Consider the following 24,324-nt stretch of genomic DNA (forward strand, 5'->3'; position numbering starts at 1 on the left):
GGAATTAAAGGTCCAGGTTGATCAAGGCAGCGTAATTCCGCTAGAACAGGGGCGCAACAGGGCACATGACTGTGCCAATGTGATCAAAACCTTCCTGGCCAAAACCTTGTTGAACTCCAATGACGCCAAGGTGGTCCGCCGGGATGACCGTGTTCTGTGTGCACTGCAGTTGTTAATCCTGCCGTTACCGGAAGAGAACCGCGTGTTGTTCCGCTCGCTAATCGAGTTACTGAACCGCGTGATTCAGTACGAGGCAACCAACAAAATGTCTGCCAAAAACTTGGCAATTTTGTTCACGCCTCATTTGGTCTGCCCACGGAGTCATGACTCGGAGAACCTAAGTAAAACGGCCAACCAAATGTTCGGGATCATAGAGTTCATGATCAAAACTGGCCCACAATTGTATGAGATTCCGGACATGCTGTCGACCGACATACGAGCGACATTCCTGGGTGAGTACGCCACGTCAGATTCGGCGACAAATACGGTCTTTACGTTTGTCGACCGGGAGAAAACGGCGGTGGCAAATTCAGGCAATTATACTGAGTGGTCACTGGAGAAGCTGCATGCCTACGCGCAAGCTATGCCTGAATCGGCAATAAAAAAAAATTCCTTAAAAACTATGAGCGTGTGCATACGAAGAAAAACTAAATTATAATAAACCTTATACTTATACTTTGATTTTAATTAATAGTATTCCATAATAAATAAATCAATAAGTCTTTCTTAACATCTGTGACGTCAATTGTATATTTGTTTGATCGCTAAAATAAGCAGTAATTATTTTCAAGGATAGGATGTTGCTCTCTACGTACATGTCTTGTTTTTATTTGTGATTTGCTTGTATTGCAGTTAGAATAAATTTATTAGCGCGCAATGATTTATTGAGGCAATGAATATTTCTTCCCTTCCATCGTCCATCTTCCCAACCGAGTCGATCGTGCGCATTTTGTTGGTTAAGAAGGACAGCGTGGCGACAACAGCAACGGCAGCTTCGGCGGCGGTGGCATTAATGCCAAGCGGTTTTGGATTGTGGCTATCATGATTTTGTCTCCTCGTGGAGCGATTACTCTTACTTCCAGCAAGTATCCTCAGTTTCTGCTGCTACTGATAACAAGAAAACAGCTATACTCTTACATACACACACCAACGAAAATTGCCGCATTTTTCCACACAGAAGAAATCCCCAAATTTATAAATAATCTGACACAAACAAAGCCAGTGCTTCAAGCTTCACACGCAATCTTATAGCAAAAAATGCCCTATTTTTATGTTGGTTACCTCACACATCACAACTACTTCAGACAACAATACTAAGTGACTGCTAACAAACAGACCACTACCTGGCATAGCTAAAACAGAGGATAGCTCTCTGAATGCAGGTGATAACCCAAGTAACAAGCGGAAAATATTGGTGTAGCATGATTTAATTTAATGTGAAACAAAAACGAATCTTTCGTGAAGAGAAAGGTGACAAGCAGATTCTACACATTCTATTCTGTGTCTATTGCACTAACTTATAACTTTGTAGTTTTTAAAAATTATTGATGGTAAAGGTAATTTTATATAGCTTTCTTTTAATTTGCTTTTGTTCTGATTAAAATCGATTAGGAGTTGACGAAATTTTTTTTTTTTTTGATAAATAACGAAAAATAGAACTGGTATTGTTATTAATAACCTGGGAAAGGTAATGTTTTGCACATATATTACGAGCGTTTCAATCTATTGTGTTTTAAGGATAACGTGCCTACTCTAGCCCGTAAAGTAATGAATGTTCGTGATTAACGCCGTCCGATCCAAGCGGAAACGTACGATTCACGGCAGGGAGTGTGTTAACAGTATGTTTAGTGATTCTGCCTTGCACCTGCAATTCGACAAAGAGCGAAGGAGGAACTGAATGGGTTGTTTTGTTACTTAGAGTGTATTTGATTGCTAGCGCTTCATATTTATGCCAAACGATTTCAATTATAAATTGCCTGAATCCCGTCGTAATATTGCGCATCATATGTTACGTTAAGCATTATTGCAAAAAAAAAAACAATAGCAAATTACAATAGTTAGCATAATCATAATATTAATATTTATAATAGTTAACTTTTCACTTTAAGCTTAACTAACGTTCGCACTTGCAGCCGACATGTAACTTTCCTCACGACACGAATCAGTTCTTTTGCTACCGTCTGTCCTTGCTCCGATGAAAATCTACCAGCACCAGTTACTCTTGAGGCTGCATAAAGAAAAATCACTTGCGTTAGCTTCTTCCTTCCATCGAAGCCTTTGGGAATCATTTCTTCTGTGTGGATTGTCGGCTCAAAAGATCTGCATGTGCATAATCGTATGTGTGTGTGGTGCGTGTGTGTCTGCGAGAGGTTATATTTTCTTTTTACTGCTCTCTGTAAAAGTTTATCCGGAATTTGTATATCAATATTCAGCTAATAATCGCCTCCCGATCTTCTTGTTTATTTTGCAGATGTAAAATAGTAGTAGTAGAATCGCTCTCTGATGATCAATTAATTCAACTATCCATATCTGCAAGGGAAAGAAATAATTATTATAGTGCGGTTGCTTCTCAGATTGCGAAAACTTAAACACCTACCCTTGATCTGGGACTTCCGCTTCTCGTCTGCCAGTGATTTCGGTGTGATGGCGGTGCTGCCTGGTGTAGTCGTAGCACCCGCGTTGCCACCGCTCTTGAACAGATACTGTCCCTGGCCGGCTCGGATAGGCTTAGCTGTTGGAGGTTGATAGGAGAACGAAAGAAAAACAAAATAGAAATTGAGCTACGTGTGCGACTTGCTTCTATCGTTGCCGCTATCGTACCGATTTGTGCTTGCGGGCCTCGGCGTGCCAGGTTCTTCTGCCGCACAGCCTCCTTGATGCGGTCCACTTCGTACTGGTAACGCTTTCGGTCGCGCATCGCGCCCTCCTTCGCCTCCTTCAGCGCCGTCTCGAGGGCCTTCACGCGCTCCACGGTGGTTCGCAGACGCTTTTCCAGCTTCGGCAGCTCGCACCGCAGGTCGGCATTATCCCGCACCAGCTGCTTGTGCACCTTGGTCAGCTGCTCGAGGTTGTTCTCGAGGAAGGAAATCTTTTGCTTCTGTGCCAGCGAACCGCCATCGTCCTCGGTGTCCTCCGAGTTGAGTGATTTTTTGATACGCGCCTAAAACATGAGAAGGGAGAGAAAGATAGTGAGTTGTTTTGTTGAGCAAACCAGCAAATCCGAATATCCCATATTGTACATACCTGCAAATCTAGGACGAACAGTTTGCGCAGTGCGTGCAGCGACTGCAGCTCCTTTGCCACCGTATCCTCCAGGCCCTTGAGATCCTTGCGTGCCTGCTCGCGGCGTTCGTCCGTCAACCTTTATAATGTTCACGAAACAAAGATAGTGGTCAGCTTAGCCATTTGTATTTTTCCGCTCCGTCCCACCATCAACCCGTGCAGTACAACGACGGTGATCGGGTGTTGAGAGTCGGACGAGTTTGTTAGTTCCAACAGCACCAATTGGACGTATGTCAGGACAGTTCACAATGGAATGAAGCTTGCTGAGAGGTGTCGAAGAGGAAATTCCGAGAGCAACTTCGACATAGTGGAACAAAAAACACTCCACAAATAAAATCGCAAACTTAAAACCAAATGAGAACAGGTATGTGTGTACGTTTTTGGTTGTTAATGCTATTTTGTTTTTTTTTTGGGATCTTGTCATTTTTTTTTGAAATAGCATTTTTTAATTTCGTTCTTAAAGTTTCGCCCTTGCTATCTCACATCATTTATCCATTTAACTATCTTTTACCTCGTTTGTGCAATAGTAGTGTTTTTCCATCTCTCTTGTTACACGTTATCAGTTTTTTTTTCACAAAATACATTTAGGTTTTATGATGATTTCGGGCTATCTTCCTCTTTAGCATCTCATTTGTATATGTAAACATGTATATAGATATATGGTCATCTGTTTTACAATGTGTAAGTGCTTAACTATCATCTCCTGTGTAGTTTTCTTTTTTTTTGTATGTTTTCTTACGCTCCACCGCCTAGCTAATCACTTGGTATGTAATTTATGAATCATTTTGCGCGTAATAGCACACTGTACAATACATGCTCTGACCCAGCGATCGTTTGTTCTATGACGGGTAACTAAAGCCTACAGCATGTCGTCAACGAGTTGCCGTTCCCCTCGCCTAATACTACTTCTATCACAATCTCAACACTTCTTCACCGCTGCAGCCTGTGATTCCTGTGGTGATCTAAGCACTTTATAAGTTGCCCCACAATCCTCTGGTTATCTGCAGATGAATCGCATAATTATATTTAACTCAGTGCTAGTGATTAGGTTACATGCTGTTAACCGACATCCGGTTGAAGCTTCACTTCTCAGCCATAACATAACTTATTGCCAATCTACACTGTTTCCATCAATCGTACACAACAGCCGCCCAGCGTACTTTATATTTTTAAGGCTTAAACTATACAAAGCGCGAGAAAAACTTCCCAAAGGCTATCGAAGTCGGTACCAACTTTCCAACCATTTTTTTTTACACCGCCTATATACTGTGGTTCATATAACCACGGCTATTATTGTCCATAAATCAGGATCTACATCCTGCCCTTTAGTGTCGAGGGCCCCCAATTTAATGTTGTGGGTGTTTTTGGGGACGAGGAGCGTGAAAGATATGGTTTCACATGATAGGACTGTACTGTAGTGTATGCACCCTTGCGTTTGAGTAGCTGTTTGATCGTGTGTCTGTCTCTTTCAAAGCAGGTGTGTATTTTCAATTTTCCAACGACGGTGTTGAGAGCCAAACAAAAACACGGGAAATTCATTGGGAAAAGTACGACTCGTGAATCTGTTTTATGCTAGTTTTGATCTGTACGTGTTTGGGTGTGTGTGTATGTATCTGGTTGTGTTACGAGCCTATTTTTAAATGGATATGCATCAAATCGAAGCTATACGCTGAACGAAAAAAGAAAGGGTAACATCAAACGCAAGGGTTTTAATAATATACAAAACTAATCAGCATACAACTTAGAAAAAAAATAATAACAGGAATCAGAAACGGAAACCTTACACTTCACTACAACTTGCTAAGCGCTCGATAACTTTTAAACAAGGATCAAGTAAAAGTAGGCAATAGGTATTAGCAGCAGCATTGCGGGAAGTAATCAGGTATGTAACAACTTTAAAAGCAGTTTAAATCGACTGCTTGCCCTCGTTGCAAAGCTTTACTTTGCTTTTCCAAGTACGATATGATGGATGTTTCATAGCTTCCCGGCCTGTTTTAGTTAAGCTTTCTCGAAAAGCCGATACTCGAATCTGGCTACTAGCGCTTCACAGCAGAATATATTCAATGAGGTTTTGGTGAGCATCTTGCGATTGTTTTAGATTCGTATCTCCTATGTCCATATGTATCCTAAATTAATATCGAGAACTCTTTTTACTGGTTTTTCGCCTACGGATCATAACAAGAAATATAAAGCTTGCTTTCCTTTAACAGTCAGTCTATTCATAAAAAAATCCTTCGGCACCATAGCATTCGTTTGTTTCGATACCCATAAGTTTTTTTTTCAAACATTCCAATGCTCGCCTCGAAAATGCATTTAGCATAATTGTGGCAGCAATATAACATCATAATGTACTTATACACACACATACTTGTTCTCATTGGATTGTTCATTTCGTTTTGTTCTTCGTTATATGGTCTGAAGAAAGCAGATAGGTTTATGTAGGCGAGTAAACATGTAAGGGGTTTGGATAAGATTGGTTTCACCAAGGAGTAGCTTCGCTTCAGGGCTTCCATTTGCACAGCAACAGCAGCTGCTCAAAAGGTAACAGAATCCAGTGCAGCTTCGTGTCTCGGAGAAGGTGCTTCAGCACATGTGCATTGCCCTCGGGTATATCTTTTGCGTTTTTGTCCTGCGTTCTTTTGCGTTCCTGTACAGGTTTCGCTTTCACTTTCAGGGAAAGCATTTCTATTCGTTTTGTATGTAGATGCTTTTCATCCGCAGCACACATCGTTGGTTCGGTTTTCTCGTCATTAGGAGATGCTGGAGGATCGGATGCTGTTTATCTTCACATGAAGAAGATATGGATTCGTACACAGTGGTACATTCCTTTGCTTCGAGCACTTCGTGTACCCATTGAGCATTTCGTTCCTAAAGGAAAAACAAAGTAGCTGGAAAAAAAGTTACAGATATTGCCAATTCATTTGGCATTTCCACCTGCGATTGGTACACAACAAGACGGAAAACGTTTTATACTTCCTAATGAGTCGGGCAAGAAAAACGAAAATACGAAAATGGAATGCAATCCCTGAAGAGCAACAATGTCGCTCTTCATGATGATAAAAAACGCTGATCCATTTTTACCTTCCCATTCACAATGTGCCTTTTTTCCGACGAGTTTTCTACCTTCTACCTTTTTCCTTGCATCCTCGCTTTTCCTATCTCTCTTGGAACAATCGTGCGCATATCCAGCGAGCTCTGCTTATGTCTTCTAGTTTTTTCATTGTTGGTAAAACAATCCTGCGCATTCACGAAGCATTTGCGGTAAACAGAACATAGTCAAGCTGCATGAATTTAAAACTAAAACTCCACTAACGTAAATGCAACACGGTTGCATCTAGCGTTCTATTGCTAGAAGCGGAGAATGCAAGCAACGGAAGAAATTATTAAAGCAACTGAGCAGCATATTGAAGTTGGTTATATGAACGAAAGTATAATATAAAGTATATGCAACCAAACCCGAAAAGGAGCAGCAGTTTTACATATTAACAATTGACAAGGAAAAAAACATATCCTAGCTCGATTAACGCATGTTTGCTATGTACAGGTGCGTTCATCCGGCGCGGATAATGGCATCTATTAGTAGGTCGTAATGTGTTGTTTTGTGGATTGTGTTGGTTACTGTTGTAGTGCTAGTGTATAGGATGTGTGCAGTAGACGAACGTCATTTAAGGAAGGGTGACAAACGGCTGGGAAAATTGGATCTATTTACGGTTAGCCTTTGGTTATCTTGTAAATAGCAGTTCGTGGCGTTCCCGGGATGCGCTTTACGATGTGGTTCTTTTTTTAAATTCATAGCAAGGTAAATTTCCATCAATTCGATAGAATTAGCTGCAGTGTATATTCAAACGGCATTACAAAATAGTTTGAGTTTAAGAGCAAGCCAAATAGAAAACCAAATTTGGGGTCCAACCAAATGTTAGCTGAACGTTTTTCGCAAACATATTTATTCTGGCGGCTTTATACATTATATGCCATTTATCACAGCTGTCGCCACCAATCTGTACCGTTTGGCTATTTCGTTAGTGAAAGCATCAGTATTCAAATGGTTTGGTTTTTCGATGTCAATATGATTTTCGCATCGATTTCCTACCATGCCAGTTGGATAACTTATTTCCATATCAACTTTGCCTTTAGTAAAATTTATCGCATATTTCTAACTTCCTAACAAATATTTTCAACAGTGCAGGAAGTCGTAATGCTAATAGACGATATTTTGTTTGGCTTCTACTTAGAAACAAAAAGAGGCAGTGTGTTATTGAAGCAAAATTTGCGCGTGCTAGCAAGCTTTACGAGGACAAGTAGTAGGTTAACTAACGAAATATGCATGAAACAATGACTGATTTCCACCACAGCCTACACCACAATGGTTTCCAGCACTCACAGCAAAGGGCGTAGCTACAACAGCTGACAAAATCCTGCCGTGTTAATTTGTCTGTCACTTAATTATGCTTAGTGCGTTTGTTTTGTTATCGTTTTTGCTATCACAGAAGCAAAAGGCTTAAAGACACAATAAAGAAAACGTGTATGACTAGCTTGTACTAAAACATATTAGAAACACGCGGCCCGTAAGACATGACACAAAAACTGATTCGTCAATTAATCGACAATGTTTCTCGTCCGGTAACGATTTCCTACGAAATAGTCAACAATGATTAAAGATATATAATTCATTCTATCTTTTGTACAAATGGTATGTGTGTTCATCAAATTTGCTGTCAGTCTAATATTATGTTGCGCAAACCCCGCCACCCACTGAATCTCCAGCTCTCTCTCTGTTTGTTTCTCTGAAACTCTCTTCTCGAAAGTGATCGAATCTAAAGAGTTTATATAAACGAAATGCATAAACAAACAAATTTATATCCTTTTACTCTGCGCTACTAGCATCAGACATTCCTATCCATATATGGAACTTAATGCTAGACCCGGAGAGAAGGAAAGAAACACCGAACAACATACATAAAGCGCAAGCTCCTTATTGTAAAAACTGAAAATTTATGCCTCCACCCGTCAAATCAATGTTTGTGGGTTAATGGTAAACATAAGCAGGGGGCTTGCATTTGACTAGTTTACGTTTCGTACAGAACCAACTTTGACAACACATAACATCATCGAATGCTCAAGCACTCCGATCTATCGAATTCGTAGTGAATTAGAAATCACTGATACATAGAAATTTAGATTTCGATTCGATGTGATCTAACAAACGTAAACAAATAATATGTAAGCCGTGCATATAACAGAACAATTTTTAAACGTATTGAATTATCTCTTTTACAGTTATTTTTAATTCAGGTAACCATAATATATGGTTTCTAGCGAATTAACCACCTTCACCTTATCCTGCACCAGCATTCTTTATCTCTTGTGCGAAAGTAGAATCAACCAAACAAAAGGAAAATTAATAGATAAGCCATACCTAAACGCCCTATGCTTATTTTACCGTTAATTAAGGAACATTGAGGAGCTTTGCCGCCCTCCTAGAATGGTCAAACCTAAACAACAGTACAACAGTGGTAATGAAATGAACAATGAAGGAGAGAGAAAAGGAGCTAACAGAGAGCAGATCTTAAGCTAAAGTTATGTTAGTTGAACTATGACAGGTTAATACATCCAACGTCTTACTCCTTGGTAACGTATGGCACGCAATGTTCCTGAAGGAAGTGAACAAATTAGGCTTGTTTTCCTTGCGCAAAGAGGCGTTTGGGGTCAGCACTCCCAAACAACAAAAAAAAAACTTGTTGGCTTATGTCTGAAGAAGTGGGGTGAGCGACCGCTTACAGCACCAGCATAAACTGCGGGCAGCGGTGCGTCAGTAGCACCATCGTGAGCGAAATGAGCAGGTGAAGTTGGAGCGTCGGGATTGGCGTTTTTGGTAGCAGCGAGCTGATCAGCCGGCTCGGCCAGCTGCAGTCGGTCTCGCCGTCGCGTGCGTCGCCCTCGTCGGCGTCGTCAGCCTCATCGTCGGACTGGTTGTCACTAATGGCACTGGCACGCGATGGCGACGAGTCTGCGGAACGGCTATACCGAGAGCGATGCACAGAGACGCACGGCGAGGGAGCCGCTACCGCCGCTGCCAATCCCGTCGCCTCCTGCTCACCGTTGATAGTGCCGCTCAAGTGAAGTGCCCGTTTGCCGCGCATCGCACGCTTGCGCTTTTGCGAGTGTTGCTGCTGTTGCTTCTGTGATTGTGTCGCCACCTTCTGCGGTGTCGATCGCTCTTGGTTGGCGCGGTTTTTGTCCCGCTTTGAGATCTTGGTCTGCTGTTGCTGCACCGTTTTGGTGGCCAGCCTCTCCGCCTCCTGCTGCTGCTGTTGCTCCTTCGGTGGTGCAGCGCCATTTTCGGCGAGAAACGCTTCCAGCACGCGTATCACCTCAAGCGCGCTGGCACCACCGTCGGTACTGCGCGCCAGCTCCCGCAGGTACTCAAGACTCGCCGGGGGCAGCGGTATGGCAGCCAGCAGCGAGGAAAAGGAAGGCGAACGGGAAAGTTTATCTCCGGACGACGGTGCCTTCAACGCAACCGAATCGTTGTTATCCTTCGACAACTGCTGAAACTGCTTCCGTTCGTAGTCCAGCTGCTGTTGCTGTTCGAGGAGCTTGTTTGAATCGAGGTTATTAGTGGGATTGATAGGTGGGTGATGGCCACGTGAATTGGTGTGCGGAGACTGCGTTAGTAGTAGCGGTTGTGGAGAGGTAAATACTGACATTAGCGTCTGCAGCTTGGCAGACTTTTCCTGCTCCTCTTGCTTGAGCTTCTCGAAGTCGGCCGTCATCTGCTGGTGGGCCAGCGTCAGCTTCTGGTTCGTGCTGCAAAAAAATAAAGCAAAGAGAAAACAAACAAATGCTAGAGTTGCGGACCGATAGAGGGAGGGCAAAGGACTGAGTGAACGTACTCCTTGATCTCGTTGATTAGCTCCTGTTTCTCGGAAATCTCGTCGCGCAGCGCGGACACCTGCTTGGTGTGGACGTCGCGCAGCTGGTCCATCTGGCTCTCGAAGGCCGCCTTCAGCTGGTCGGCGCGCTGCTTTTCCTCCGCGTTCACCGCCGACACCTGCTCGGCCGCCTTCAGCTTGGCGCACTCCTCCCTCAGCGCGTCGATGTTCTCCTCGAGCGTGCGCTTCTTGTTCTCCGCCTCGCGCATCGACTCCTGCAGCGACTTGATGCGCGCCTCCTGCTGCGAGACCAGTAGCCGGCACTCGCTTAGGTCCTTCTCCTGGTCGCCCACCTTCTTGCATGTGTCCTGCTGCAGCGACTCGAGGTTCGCGCACCGCGCCGACAGATTCTTCGCCTCCGACTTCATCTTGCTGATGTAGAGCCGCGCGACGGTGAACTCCTCCTCGACCTTGCCCGCCGACGCCTCCACGTTCATCTTCATCTCGTTCTGGTCGGCAGCCAGCGCCTGCCCGACCTCGGATAGGTCGCGCAGCAGGTTGGTCAACATCTCGTTGATGCGCTTCTTCTGGTGCGACGACATGTCCTTCAGCTGCTGCAGCTCCGACTGAACGCTGTTGAGCGTGGTCTGCTTCTGCAGCAGCTCGTCGTTCACCGTGTCGATCTCCTTGTTCTTCAGCTCGATCTCCTGCGACTTCTGGTCGTAGTTGACCGCGAGCTCCTCGAGCGCCTGCAGGACCTCCTTCACCTCCTCCTTGGCGTTTTCGTTTTCCTGCTGGATACGTGTCATCTCCGACTGGAGGTTCTCGTAGTCGCGGCGCGTGTTCGCGATCAGCTCCTCCTGCTCGATGATCTGCTCCTTCAGTTTCTCCACGTACTGCGACTGCTGGTTGATTTCCTCGTCCTTCTCGTCCAGCTGCTGGTACAGTCGCTCGCGCTCCACCTCGAGCGTGTCACGCTCGGCCGACAGCGGCAGCCCGCCGCCGCCCGGTGTCGCCGGTACCGGCAGGTCGGCCGGTTGCGCCAGTAGCACCTCAACGTTCGGCGTGCTCGCCTCCATCGTGTCCTGTTGCAGATCGAGCTGCTCCTCCACGTTGACCGTTTCACCCGCGCGCCACCGGGCCAGCTCGGCCTCCAGCTTCTCAATCTTACCCTTCAGCTTGTTGTTCTTTTCCTTTTCTCGCTCGTACCGCCGCTTCCACTCCTCAGCCGTCAGCTCCTCGTTCACGCACACGACGTTCTTGACTGTCTTCGCTCTGTGGAAATTTGGGGAGAGGAAAGAAATACCCGATGCCCGATATCAGAATCTTTTGCTGGTTCATAAAATGAATATGGCTGGAAAAGTGTAGCTGCGACCTACCTGCGACCGAAATCGAGCGTCGACTTGGTCTCGGACTCGTTGAAGCTGGCGGGCGAGCAGCAGATGACGATGGTGGTGCGTGCGTTACCACCGAGCGACTCCTGCAGGATACGCGTCAGCTTCGAGTCACGGTACGGGATGTGCGTCTTGTTGCCGTCGGCCAGGGCGGAGATCACGTTGCCCAGCGCCGACAGCGACTTGTTAATGTTCTTCGCCTCGTCCAGTACCGTGCCCTCAGCGCCGGTTTTGGACACCTTTTCCGAACCGGCCAGATCGACCAGGTACAGCTTGCCGGACAGCTTCTTCTCGTTCTCCATGTTCTCCTGCTTGACGTTGATCAGGAAGACCGAGTGCGATCGGGACGAGTGCTCGTTCATGTTCGTCACCGCGATGTGCCGGTTCGACTTGCCCTCCTCGATCACCTCGAACACCTCCTCCGGGCTCGAGACGAAGCGCTCGGAGGCGCCCTTCACGTACGGCACCCGGTTCTTGTCCTCGTGCACGCTCAGGTTCACCTTCGACACGTCCAGCAGGTCCCGGATCTTGTCCATGTAGATTTCGTAGTACGACACCTTGATGTGGAACTCGATGTTCATCTCCATCGTGTAGATGTGGTTGAAGATGTCGTTCACGATGCGCGGGATGATACCCTGCTTGGCCGGGTCGCCGATGACGCCCTCCATCGTGTGTGTCTTGCCAGACGATGTCTGGCCGTACGCGAAGATCGTACCGTTGTAGCCGGCCAACACGTCTGACACGATCGACTTGGCCGCCTCATTGTACACCTTCTCCTGTGTTGCGTTCGGTTTGAATACTTTGTCGAACAGATACACCTTGCCCTGCGCGGAACGAAACGAAGCGAAAAAAAAACGGTTCAAACAATCAGTTCGAAGTGACAGTTTGGGCAGTGTGATGTTGGAGCAGAGTGTGCGATGGAAAACAACTCAAATCTTTGCTTGCTCTCGCAACTGTCGTACGACCGAAACATCAAGTCACATGTGCATCGTAAAACTAAAGTCTTGAACATCTGCAGTACCATACAAAGCGCTATCTGGAACCGATTGAGTCCAGCATTGTATACCAGAGTGTTGTGCTATTTACCAGCAACCCTCCGAAAAACCGCCGGAATAGGAAGACATATTAGAGGAAAAGAAATATATTTCCATTAACACTGCGCGCCAGATAGCTGAACCGTCCGTCCTTCCGTCGACGATTATGGCCGCATTTTCCTTCCACTCTTTGGCAAGAGGTCCCCTTTCTTTTGCCGAAGAAAGTTAAATTTCACCCCAAAGAGGCCGCAAAAGCTGTTATTCATGCCTTTTCTTATAAATAACCAACGCATACGGTCGCTGAGTCAATTTCGGATGGAAAATCCCATGCACACACGCGTGATTTTTCCGACAAATATGTTCGGACGCTTCGACCGGTGCGTTGCCAACGCTCTGCTGCTTCGGTGTGCAAATTTCATCTGGAAACCAAGATCCATTGTTTGGTTTGTTTATTCATTTAAAAAAAACGTGGAAACGACGCAATCGCACATTCCCACATTGGGTGGCGCTTCGCAGTGGTTCGGAGATCGGCCATTTTATTTAACATTTTATAAAATCTAATTCCAAAATCGCTTTTTCAGAACAGAGTAAACTTGCGAGATTATACAGCCTGGCGTCCCATCCATTATTCCATGTTCCAGAAGGTCCGTTGTTTTTTGTTAAATACAATCGAAAACCCTCCGATGGAGCCACTTTGCGCAATGAGCTCGATTCTCGGTTATGTATATCGACCATACACATATCAACAGCGACGATGACACAGGCGGTCGTCATCCGCCGCCGTTTCCCGCTAGCATCATGCTGATGATCTCATGCGTGTTACGTGAGAGAAGGAAGCAAGAAAATCAAGTAAAAATAATAAAATAACAAGAACGTATACACACGAGAGGAAAGTGTTCGACCGTAAACGCCTCCCGGCAAGAAGCGCGGAGTTGGATCGCCGCATAGATCGGCCCAGAGTCGTCGGTTTGCCCATTTTGTGCGTTTCTTCGTTTTACTTTTCTTTTGAGAGCAGCACTCATTGTTTCACGTGCCAGCTCGCGGTTACGGTGCTTCCGTTTTTTTTCTCCAAAACGGTCAGCCGTGAAGGGAAAGCCCCAGCAGGGCAAGGGGAAAACGCCAACGCTGGAGTTACCAAACACACACACACACACGTGCTTTCCCAAATTAAAACATCGAAGGATGGCGACGTATTCCGGCGGAAAAAGTACCATGCCGAACAAGAAGCCCTACCGAATGGACAGAAGGAGCGAACACGTGACACTCCTCGGTATGGCGAATGAATAAGAGCACGGAAATGTTCTAAATCTGGCCCGCCTGGTGGTGTTGCTTCCGGTCAAGAAAATAGTATCAAATCAGGACTTCAACATACCTTTTTCTAATGATCCCACTTGGCAGTTGGAGGGTTTCTATGACGCTAACGTGCAATTAAAGCAATTTATTGTTCGGGTTCCTTAAGAGCTACACTTTATTGGGACTTGAGTTGTTTTGTGTACTCTTCTCAAACACAATTATTAAAGCAGTCTTGATTGAAGAACTTCGATCGAAAGGGAACGCCTTAGTTAGGCCATTCGAAGATCGTACCAGGAACAGAGGAATGCTATGCTTTTATGCTTTTTTGTGTTAGAAAATTGTTGTTTTGGGAACATTCCGTTGGTTGGTTTGGAGTTAAATACCCACACGCGGAACGCTCCCAACAACTGTGTATAGCTTTCTATACTTTCGTCTACTTTTCCCTGTCCCAATTCTGCAATGCATTTCATTTTTCCTTCCATTGGCTCCACTTTCGGGATTATTCTTTTCCAACGCTACATCTCACTATCGTGGTCGGTTTCTATCGTGTGTACAACGTTTTGGGTGGTGGTTTGGTTGTGGACCCACCAGAGCGTGCCGGTTTAGTAGTCTTAAGGTAATAACATAAAAAAGGGCGAACAATGTAGGAACACAAACATCCGAATAATGATCATAACAATCAACAACCAGCAACAAGTAGAAAATGGGGATTCCGCATCCCCGGTGAACGGAGTGGCTCTACGGTTGACCAGTGCCTCGCCGGAACCAGGAACCTCCACGTGGCCAAGCTGGCCTCAAAGCTGCCCCCCCTTTCGAACTCGCCCAAGAAGTTTTTCGTTCACCAAAAATCATTGCGTGCTGGGTACACACAAAAAGAAAAACCAAACGGAAGAAAAACAGAACCCGTAAGCTAAGTCGGTGAGATGCTTCAAGAGAAGAATGACGATTAAAGTAAAAAGCAAAGCAATGGCGAGCTAGGAAGAAACGAGAGAGAAAGGCGCAAACTGATCAGAAAACTGATAGACCGTTGGCGATGACTCGACCAAACACATCAACTCGGACGTCTTGTGGTTGTGGATCGACAAAACATTCGTTCCCCAGCTGAGCGAAGAGTGGTAGAATGCTAAGCTTCTTTCGCAATTAAAATGCCATTCCGACAATGTGCCACAACACCTACGTCGTTTTCGAGGCCATTTTAACTCCATGTGAGGAAGTCGGGTCTGAGATATGCCCTGGAAACAAAATGGGATTAAATTCGAGCATGCATTCGCTACTTACTTCGGCGATCGGTTATTACTCGCGGTTGTTTTTGAAATTGAAATTAGATCCAAGTGCTCTTTCATATATGTATACTTGATGTTTAAATAATGCGCTTCAAAACTCCGTTCAGTATTGCATGCCGGACCATAGTTAGGCCTTGGTCCCCGGAGTTCCCAATATCCGTAAAAAAAAAGCGGAAGTGGGCACGTCCGTACGAAATCAGCGAAGCAGAATCCGTTTGTGTGTGTATGTGAGTTGGAGCTGATGCATGACTCATGATCTCATATACCAAAGCTCACCTTTCCATCCTCAACCGCCCCAACGTTCCATCCACTTACTGGCGATATGATGCCAAAAGGGAGCGCGGTGTGCTCATATATGCTTCGGGGAAGATTTTAGGAGAAAAAAGCGCCCACAACAGTTTGCTGAAGGAGTCTGCGTGTATACGTGATTTATTCTAGGTGTACTTTCTCTCCTCAGGCATGTCTCAATCGTGTTGCGTTTATGTTGTATTTTTATGAGCTATTTTATTTTAATGATGTATCCCCCAGTTCGTCAAGCTTAGCGGCGTTAAAGTAACAGAAACGGTTCAAAAAAGGGTTTGAGTAACCAAAACGACGATTCGGCCCCGCACATACACACAACCAAAGTTGCGCTGCAACGGTAATGGATAGTTGTTAGCCTCAGACCTCACCGCACACTGCTATGATTTTGGTTATTTGAATTGTTTACTGAAGTGAGTCATCTCTGGCCGATAGTGCGGGCGTTCGACAAATTTCATCTATAGCACGAAGGAATTCAAGTTCGGTTTACTTACATTTAAAGCTAACCGATCGTACTAAGAGTTTTAATTTTTGATAAAATACATTCAATCTCCTAGTTCCCATACTTAATGTGCTTGGGCTCTGATAAAGAAGATATCAAGCTAACTAGTTGGAACATGTTTGTGAGTGCATTTTCCTCAAGGATTACGAAATTTCGAGCTAGTTTTTCTTTTGCAGTCGAAACAGTAAGTCGAAGGGGGACATACATTAAGAATGAATTCGTGCAATCGTGTTAAGCAAGGGTACGGCAACCATTTCCAACATCCGAAATCCTTTGCTGCCTTCCTTCTGTGGATATCTCCTTCCGGCTTCTTCGAGAGCGGATTAGATCAGGTTGACGTCGTTTTAGGTTGGTAGAAGTTGATGGAAGGGTGCCTCCGGTTGATCTCGTTGCTGTGTTGAAGGGTCATCGGAAAAGGTTCCAGCCGTTTTTATTGATCGATGACGAAGAGCGGCTGCTTTTGTCATCAACTACATCATGTCCCCGCAGGATGGATTTCGGTTGGTGGAAACGGGTTTTATGGTTTGACCGATTGGTGCGGGAAAAAGGAAACATGTCTCATCGATCGATCGAATAAAACCGGAAACGGTTTGGAGTGATAAAAACAACAACACAGAAAGAATTTGAAGGAGTGTCGCCACGCGCATGCACAACATCCCGCGTTGATGTTCTTTGTTTGTGTCTACATAAATGTGTGTGTGTGTGTGGGAAAACGCTACCGAAACTTCAAGGTCGTCCCCCCCGGATTTCGTCCTCCTTACCGCACGCGAGGTGCAAGCAGTCCTTTCAGCCTTTTTCGAAAAGGAATTGGAATTGAAACATGGCGGCTTCACAGTTTCCTGCGCCGAAGGTGCCTTTGTTATTGTTATTGAGGAGATGCGCAGTTTGTTGCGAAGAAAAACAAACACAAAACAAACAAATAAAAACCGTGTATCGAACATTGCCATTTTCCAAATACTGCAGCGAATCAGAAACAGTTGATGCAGAAAGATTGTGTATTTTATCGAAGTCCGGCAAACGGTCTGTTAAACTTTTAGTAGGCAACGTGATTGTTTTCTATGATTTTATGTTAACTTTTTGCCCTTTTGAAAATTAGTACTTGTCGAGGGGCTTCTTCCAAGGAAACTTCAATTTAGTTTCCAAAGTTATTCACCTACAAGAACGTTTACCAAGCCACGGAGTGTATCCTTACAAGTTACGCTCGTTCCGCTCGGGGGAAAACTTTGCCCGTAGGTCGCATTCGGTGTTGGTGTTGGGTCACGTTCATCGGACACACCATTGGAAAACATTTCAAACGTTGTATGGTTTTGCTTGCATCTGAACACTGCAGCCCTGCCAGCGAGCTTTGTTGCTTTTCCAGGGTCCCCTGTGAATGTTTCTATTCATATCTCTTTCTCCAATGCTCTCTTAGCGACCTATTACGCAAGCAAACGAAGAAAAACCACCGGGGGCAAAGTTTGTTGCTGCAAAGATGCGGTTACATAAGTTTGCAATGTGATTCTGATGGCATTTTCTATTCGATGTTGCTCCTTTGATGTGACATTTGAAAAAGTTTTGCTCAACACACTCTGGAAATGGGTAATACGGATGAAGGAAATGGTACAGGGATCTGGTGGCTGATGATACTTACCCCGATCGAGAGACAGTTTTCCTCCGGGCCGGACGGGAACTTGACGACGAACTTTGACCCCGCTAGCTCCTCGCTGTCGTTCAGTGGCCGGAAACGGCACACCACCTTGATGCTGTCCTCCGCCGGTATCTCCCGTACCCCCGACATGCTTGCCTCACTGTTATGCACTTCGCGTCGCTGATTGCTGCCGAGCCCACACTCTCACACACGACACACACACACACAGCCGAGCGCCCGCGCACTCTCACTCGACCCTAATGGGACCGATCTATGTTTTCACAACGCGGTGGCGCGGCTCCACAACCCACAACAACGTACTGATGGTGCAGCATGCACACGCATAGAATGTCCTTTTTTCAGCAGGGCGTGTGATGCGAGGGGATGGGAGGAGGAGAAAGGGATGTGGATGGGCGGGAGAGTTGTTGATGTCCGGGTGGTTAAGGTACGCCCACAAACCACTAGAGAGTACTCCACTCTGCGAACTGGGAATCGTTTGTTCTTGGTGTCTTTTAACTTTCACTTGCCTGCTGCTTTGAAACCTACTGCGCTTCGCATAGCCTCGTTCAATTCCGGCTATTGCTCATCTGAAGCACCACAATCAAAAGCAAAAACATATATAATATATTAGATTCCGCAAAATGAGTCCCTAAGGCCAGCGATAGTAACGAATCGATTTTCCTATTGTTTTTCTCTCGACATCGAGAATGAAATGTTTCTGCCGTAGCAGTGTGTTTTGAATCCAATCGCCAATGCAGGTGTGCAGAATACGAGTGTGTGCATGTGCGGAAAATTGAGAGCAAATGGGGCGAAGAGCGAGGGAGAAAACAAACCGAAGAAAACGCGAGAGTAACAACAAAGAAAATGGTACATTTGGAAAATGGAGCCAGGCCCGTCGCCACCGGGTCGCCTATAAAATCTCCAGCGGGGGTACGCGCACACATGCTTCTAGGCAGTGGGAAAACCTCTGGTAAAGAAATACTGGCCCAAAAGAGACACGGTGGAAAATCAGGCACCATAATTGTCGTAGATGGGGATATGTGATGGAAATGTTTCTCCAATTTTCTCTCACCGGAAAAAGGTGGTGAAGGAAAACTAGCAATAGGAAAATGAAGCAGTGCGACACCCAGCTGGAGTTGAGACTTGAAAGAAAAGCTTTCGCGAGCCTCCTTCATCACGAAATCACCGAATGATATCGCAACCATCGAGGGTGAAGAAAATCTTCACCTGCGGGAAAATTGCACCAACAAAGTAGTTTTAAAATACTCCACCAACTTATCGTGAATTAACATTGATTGGTGGTTTAAAAAAGATGTAGAATGTGATTTAAAAGAGAAAATCATTGAAAAGATGACAGTAAAACTTGCCTAAGCAATAACCCTCTTTTTCTTTTCTGGCGATTGGTTTTGGACTCTTGGCTAGACATGAGCTTATTGTAAGCACCGTTGACCTCCGGAAGGTAAGCACGAAGAAGACTTCTCGTATGCTCGTCTGCAGCTTTGCTCATGCCCGCAACTGCCGTTTGCTTTCCTTTTGGATGTATGTTGTGGTTGGCTGCACTTCCACTCGATGTTCCTTTTTACTTCTCTTCAAATTATGCTTCCACCGAACCGGCACGGGCTTCGAACCGTATTTGCTGCTCCAACCATGAGCAATGTGATGTGGATAGGAACCGAATGGCTGAGTCTGCTATTCGCACACATTGCGATAAAAAAGTAATCAAAGTAGATTTCTTCTACTCGACAAGCCGCATAGGCTGCCTCCTGCCAGCCACCAATCAGTCTTTCGTATAATCACAGTTTGCTGGCTGCCGACCGTTTTACAGCCCCGTTACTTTGGGGTTTCTTTAATTTTTCGACTCCATCATCGCAAGTCCCTCTCGATGGCTTTAGCTTCTAATGCCTATACAGGCTCCATTTGCAGCTATTTTTGTTGACGAAAAATGGAGAATTGGGACCATGGTTGTTATTCTGGACTGTATCGAGAAATTCTGAAGGAACTACAAAATACAATCGAAAAGAATGCTTAAGTTGAACATCAATTTCCAATAGGATCGTTGAGCCATTACTCTTTCAAGAAGGCATTTATTAGACCGTTGAAAAAAGGGGTTCAGCAATGGTTTCGCTACGACTGCAAACCCTTCATTGCGGCGAAAATCTAACTGGCACCATGTTGGAAACTAGAAAGACAGAGACGGCGATTGCTAAAGGGAAACGAGGGCGTCTGAGGGCCAGGGCAAAAAAGGAGTCCGCTTTGGGAAACGCGGCTCGTCGACCCGACAAGTTCCGTGCAGTTTTGGGAGAGCAAAAGAAAATTCAACGCACAACTATCGATTGAAGCCGCAGACGTAGAGAATGGAGAAATCGGCTACCAGCCGATGGTGACGGGGGTGCAGCGCTGCTGGAAAATCGATCCGAAATTTTTCAAAGAAAATTAGTACGGCACACATCCGCTACGGCAAAACACACGCACACGACGCGAGCAACACAATGAGTGCACACAAACACCGCTGTGCAGAACGGGCCTGCTGCTTCCGTTTTGTTGCGCGGCTGCAAACACGGCCAACTGGGAAAACGCCACAGAACGGATGAAACGTAAAGGATACTTCGGATGAATGGAGCACCGGTTGCCGAATAATGGGGGAGAAATAGTTTTCACGGCCAGTCCACTGCTACTATCGGCACCGGTGACCGCCCAGAAAACATCCGGAGAAGCGAACTTCAAGATGACAACCAGCGCACTGGGCTACAAATTATTTGCCTTAGTTTTCACTGAACTATCCAAATGATGCTATATTTCGGTGTTGTTTTCTGTTCGATCCACCGAGGGGAGGGTCCATTAGTCACTTGTCCGCAAGCTATGCTCGCGTTTTCACCAAACAAACTAAAGCGAAGCCCGGCTGCACCGCGGAGCCAAGTCAACACCTACCAACTATCTCGCGAAGACTGAAAATGTCCATTGTTTCGTGCTTATGATTTATAATATTCACTGCACTGAAGGTGTAGGTGACTTCAAGCGTGATGTGGAAAAGTCATTTTTGACAGCTCGAGCGTTTGCTGCGTTGGCAGAATTTGCTGTTTTGTGTATAGATGCGAAGAAAATTTTACAAATTTTACAACGAAAACATCATAGCATAGCAAGATTATTAAATAATTTATTTTTCAATCCCGACACCACAACTCTGGAGCCTTTCCATGAATGTAAAACACCGTAGACACAATGTGAAAATGGTATATATTGACCGATGTAGCAAATTTTGTAGCCAGAACCCAAAATGGATCAACAGCTCGCACTAGCTCGTTTGATCGGACCGTTACGTTAAATACAGAAAGACGAAAAATTTCACGGTAATTGAATTTTTGTGAAAAATAATCGTTCCTTTAAACCGACCAAGCCCGGGATAAGGCCTAATATCAGGGAGGAAATGCCCTGATAACCAAAATATCAGTTAGCGGATTTTTCCTCTGACAGTCATTGATTCCCAATCGATTGAAATACAATTTCAACAAAACTCAAAATTAGGCACCAATTAGATAGATCCATGATCAAACAACAATATAACATGTTTGAATTGTTTTAATTTTTTATTTTTATGCGAATTTGTTTAATTTACTACTGATATTTTCACTTCAAACAAATTTACAATCTGATTGCAGGCAACAAGCGATAGCATAAACGATCCTAACGGTCGCTATGTACAGTGGCCCAAACTCCTTTCGTTAGGACCATCAATAGTTTTATCTATTGTGCACTCCTAGTGCATGATTATTTTTCCTCCGTCCCATTGTTGGCTAGTCGTTTAAGGCTGTCCTCGAACTCCACCGGTTCAATCTTTCGTTTGGCGTCCTCATACTTTGGTGGCCCTATCAGTTCCACAACCTGGTCATAGTTCAGCGTTTCCTTCTCAAGTAGTGCCTCAGCCAGCTTGTTCAATAGTGCGGAGTGCTCGCGCAGGATCTCTTCGGTACGCTCGTACGCCTCGGTGATCATCTTGCGCGCTTCGAAGTCCATCAGATTGCCCAAGCTCTTCGAGTACGGCTTCTGTGCGTATGGGCTGGATTCACTTTCGTCTGCGTACGAAAGCGGACCTACCGTGCGATTCATCCCGAAATATTTGATCTGAAGAGAAGGTTAGACGGCTTGTAATCAATTGTAATAAGATTGAAATAGCCAATGCTTTACTTACTTGAGCGTATGCCATCTTAGTCACCTTCTCGAGGTCGTTCTGTGCCCCCGTTGTTATTCGGTTGAAGGTAAGATTTTCCGCTGCCCGGCCACCCAGTGCCATGCACATTTTGTCGAACAGCTGCTCGCGGGTGTAGAGCTTTTGCTCCTTCGGCGTGTATTGGGCGAAGCCGAGCGCCAGGCTTGTCCGTGGCACGATGGTTACTTTCAGCAGAACGTCCGAGTTGGGCAGCATCCAGCCGACGAGCGCGTGACCCGATTCGTGGAATGCAATTACGCGTCGTTCCGTTGGTGAAAGGGCATGCGACCGTTTTTCCGTACCGCCAACTAGTCTTTCTACCGCATATTCCAGGTTGCGAGTCGTCACTGAAGTCTGGTTCGTGCGGGCAGCGTGTAACGCTGCCTCGTTGCACACGTTTGCAATGTCAGCACCTGAAAAACCGGGAGTGAGCGTGGCTAGGCGAGCCGAGTAGGTTGCAGGTGGTCGCTCAAGCGCAATTACTGAGAGGTGCTTTTCGAAAATTTCCTTCCGCTCCGCTAGATTCGGAAGATCGATGAGAATGTGGCGATCGAAGCGTCCCGGGCGCAACAGCGCCTTGTCTAGGATGTCCGCCCGGTTGGTGCTGGCTAGCATCAACACGCCCTCCTTGCTTGCCATACCATCCATCTCCACCAACAGCTGGTTTAGCGTTTGCTCCGATTCACCCGAGTTCATGCCGCCAGCAGCACCACCACCAGAGCCCTCCCGCTGACGCCCAATGGCATCTATTTCGTCGACGTAGATAATGCAAGGTGAGCGTTTCTTCGCTTCCTTAAAAAGGTCACGCACCCGAGCCGCCCCAAGCCCTCCGATCATCTCGATAAACTCCGAGCCGTTCATGCTAAGGAACGGGACCTGTGCCTCAGTAGCTACCGCTTTGGCCAGCAGGGTCTTGCCACATCCGGGTGGACCCAACAGAAGAGCTCCTTTGGGTACTTTAGCTCCTAGTCGTTGGTATCGGTCGGGTGACTTGAGATAGTCTACGAATTCCATCACCTCCTGTTTTGCTTCCTGTAGCCCCGCGACGTCTTTAAACCACACGCCCCTTCCACCCTCGACCGGGTCCACCAGCGTAAACTTGGCGCGGCCCATTTGCGTGAAACTATCCATCGAGATTGGACCCCGCCCACCCCGGATGCGGCTTAGCAGCGCGATAATCACCCCGGTGGCAAAAAGGGTGAACAAGATCCGCCCGCTGACGTCGCCACTGCGCTCGAACTGCACCGACACTCCCTCCGTCACGCCCAAACGTTGCTCGACGGAGCGCAACTTCTCCTCGAACTTATTGACATCCGCGACGGCCATATGAAATATGTTGGACTGCACTCGCCGTCCCTTGACGATGGCACCGTCGTGTAGGATGATCGTAACCATCTCCATGTCCGGATGCACGACCACCTCTTTCACTTCGCCGACCGCCAGCATGTGGTGTACGAACTCGTGCCAGCTGACATACCGGGTTGCCGACTCCGGTCGATTTTTCGATGGTATCACCATGGTAAGAAAGCCTACCAGTAGGTAGATGGTGATCATCCAGATCAGCGTTTTCGTCACTACCGACATCATTTTCTCCTTATCATCCTCATCGTTTTTCTTATTTCCACGGTTTGGATCCCCCGGGTCCCGATCAGGCTGCTGTTTATTGCTTCCCATCAGACGCGATGCGGTTGTGTGCAGGTGTCGAGCAAACACGTACGAAGGTATCGAGCTGGAGCTGCACAGCATCCTTATAAAGGCACGTTGTTCGGTATGCAGTAGTTTCAGTTGTTTCCGTGGGTTGAATTGCTGGATGTCTCCAGCAGCGAGCTTCTCATTCCGCACGTTGGAATTTTTGTTGTGCTCACGCCATATCAAACCGCAGTCCAGTCTTTCGGTTCCCGTACTATTTGTCACAGAAACGATAGGTTGCAATCTACGAACTACATACATCAACGTGCTGTGGTTCAAAATTTGCTTGCATCTTCCCAACCGGTACATGATGATTGTTCGTTGAAATTTAGTTCCTACGGATGATGAAATTTTGTCGTAAAAATATAGCCAGTGAATCGAGAAGTGTTTTTTATTGTCACCTACCTCACCGTAAAACAGCGGTAAATGTTTACATAACCATGCACAAAAACAGCTTTAACGATGAAACGAGTTGCGTAGCATTAATAAACCTGTAACTCAATCAGTATGTCGAGCAACACATTGCAAAAGAAATTAGATTTTATGCTGGAAAACAATGGTATTTCACAACGTAACGCAGTGTCTAGAAATGATGTTGAGTCTTGCTGAACGTTCTTATTGCAACTGTAACTTTTCACAACGATTGAGAATTATTTATTTTTGGTAGGCGGCAGGGAAAATACTTTTGCATTTCAGCAATCTAATATTATTGAAATGATGTGAATCGGTGCTCTCGCAGGATCAATGTTTTTATTTGGTTGTACTCGGTAGCTATGATTTCAACAACATGATGTAAACGATGCTGGACGTCAGGTTGAACATGAACGTCCCATGCAGAAAAACG

At 45.8% G+C, this 24,324-nt stretch overlaps 2 protein-coding genes across 2 annotated transcripts; both read right to left on the reverse strand.

Annotated features, from left to right (window-relative positions):
* Positions 1-1,571: 1,571 nt before the first annotated feature.
* Positions 1,572-18,167, reverse strand: LOC131269416 (kinesin heavy chain). Its single transcript, XM_058271764.1, has 8 exons — positions 17,591-18,167; positions 11,534-12,372; positions 10,176-11,429; positions 9,988-10,089; positions 3,244-3,361; positions 2,821-3,160; positions 2,597-2,731; positions 1,572-2,529 (listed from the first exon to the last, which is right to left on the reverse strand). The coding sequence occupies exons 1-8, from the start codon at positions 17,735-17,737 to the stop codon at positions 2,516-2,518; spliced, it is 2,949 nt and encodes a 982-aa protein (XP_058127747.1). The 5' UTR covers positions 17,738-18,167; the 3' UTR covers positions 1,572-2,515.
* Positions 18,168-21,158: 2,991 nt separating this feature from the next.
* LOC131269418 (paraplegin) lies at positions 21,159-24,230 on the reverse strand. Its single transcript, XM_058271768.1, has 3 exons — positions 23,886-24,230; positions 21,774-23,815; positions 21,159-21,706 (listed from the first exon to the last, which is right to left on the reverse strand). Exons 2-3 carry the CDS (start codon positions 23,787-23,789, stop codon positions 21,353-21,355), a joined length of 2,370 nt encoding a protein of 789 aa, XP_058127751.1. The 5' UTR covers positions 23,790-23,815; positions 23,886-24,230; the 3' UTR covers positions 21,159-21,352.
* Between the last annotated feature and the right edge of the window lie 94 nt (positions 24,231-24,324).

The sequence above is a fragment of the Anopheles coustani genome, chromosome X (assembly GCF_943734705.1).
Source record: "Anopheles coustani chromosome X, idAnoCousDA_361_x.2, whole genome shotgun sequence".
Classification (NCBI taxonomy): domain Eukaryota; kingdom Metazoa; phylum Arthropoda; class Insecta; order Diptera; family Culicidae; genus Anopheles; species Anopheles coustani.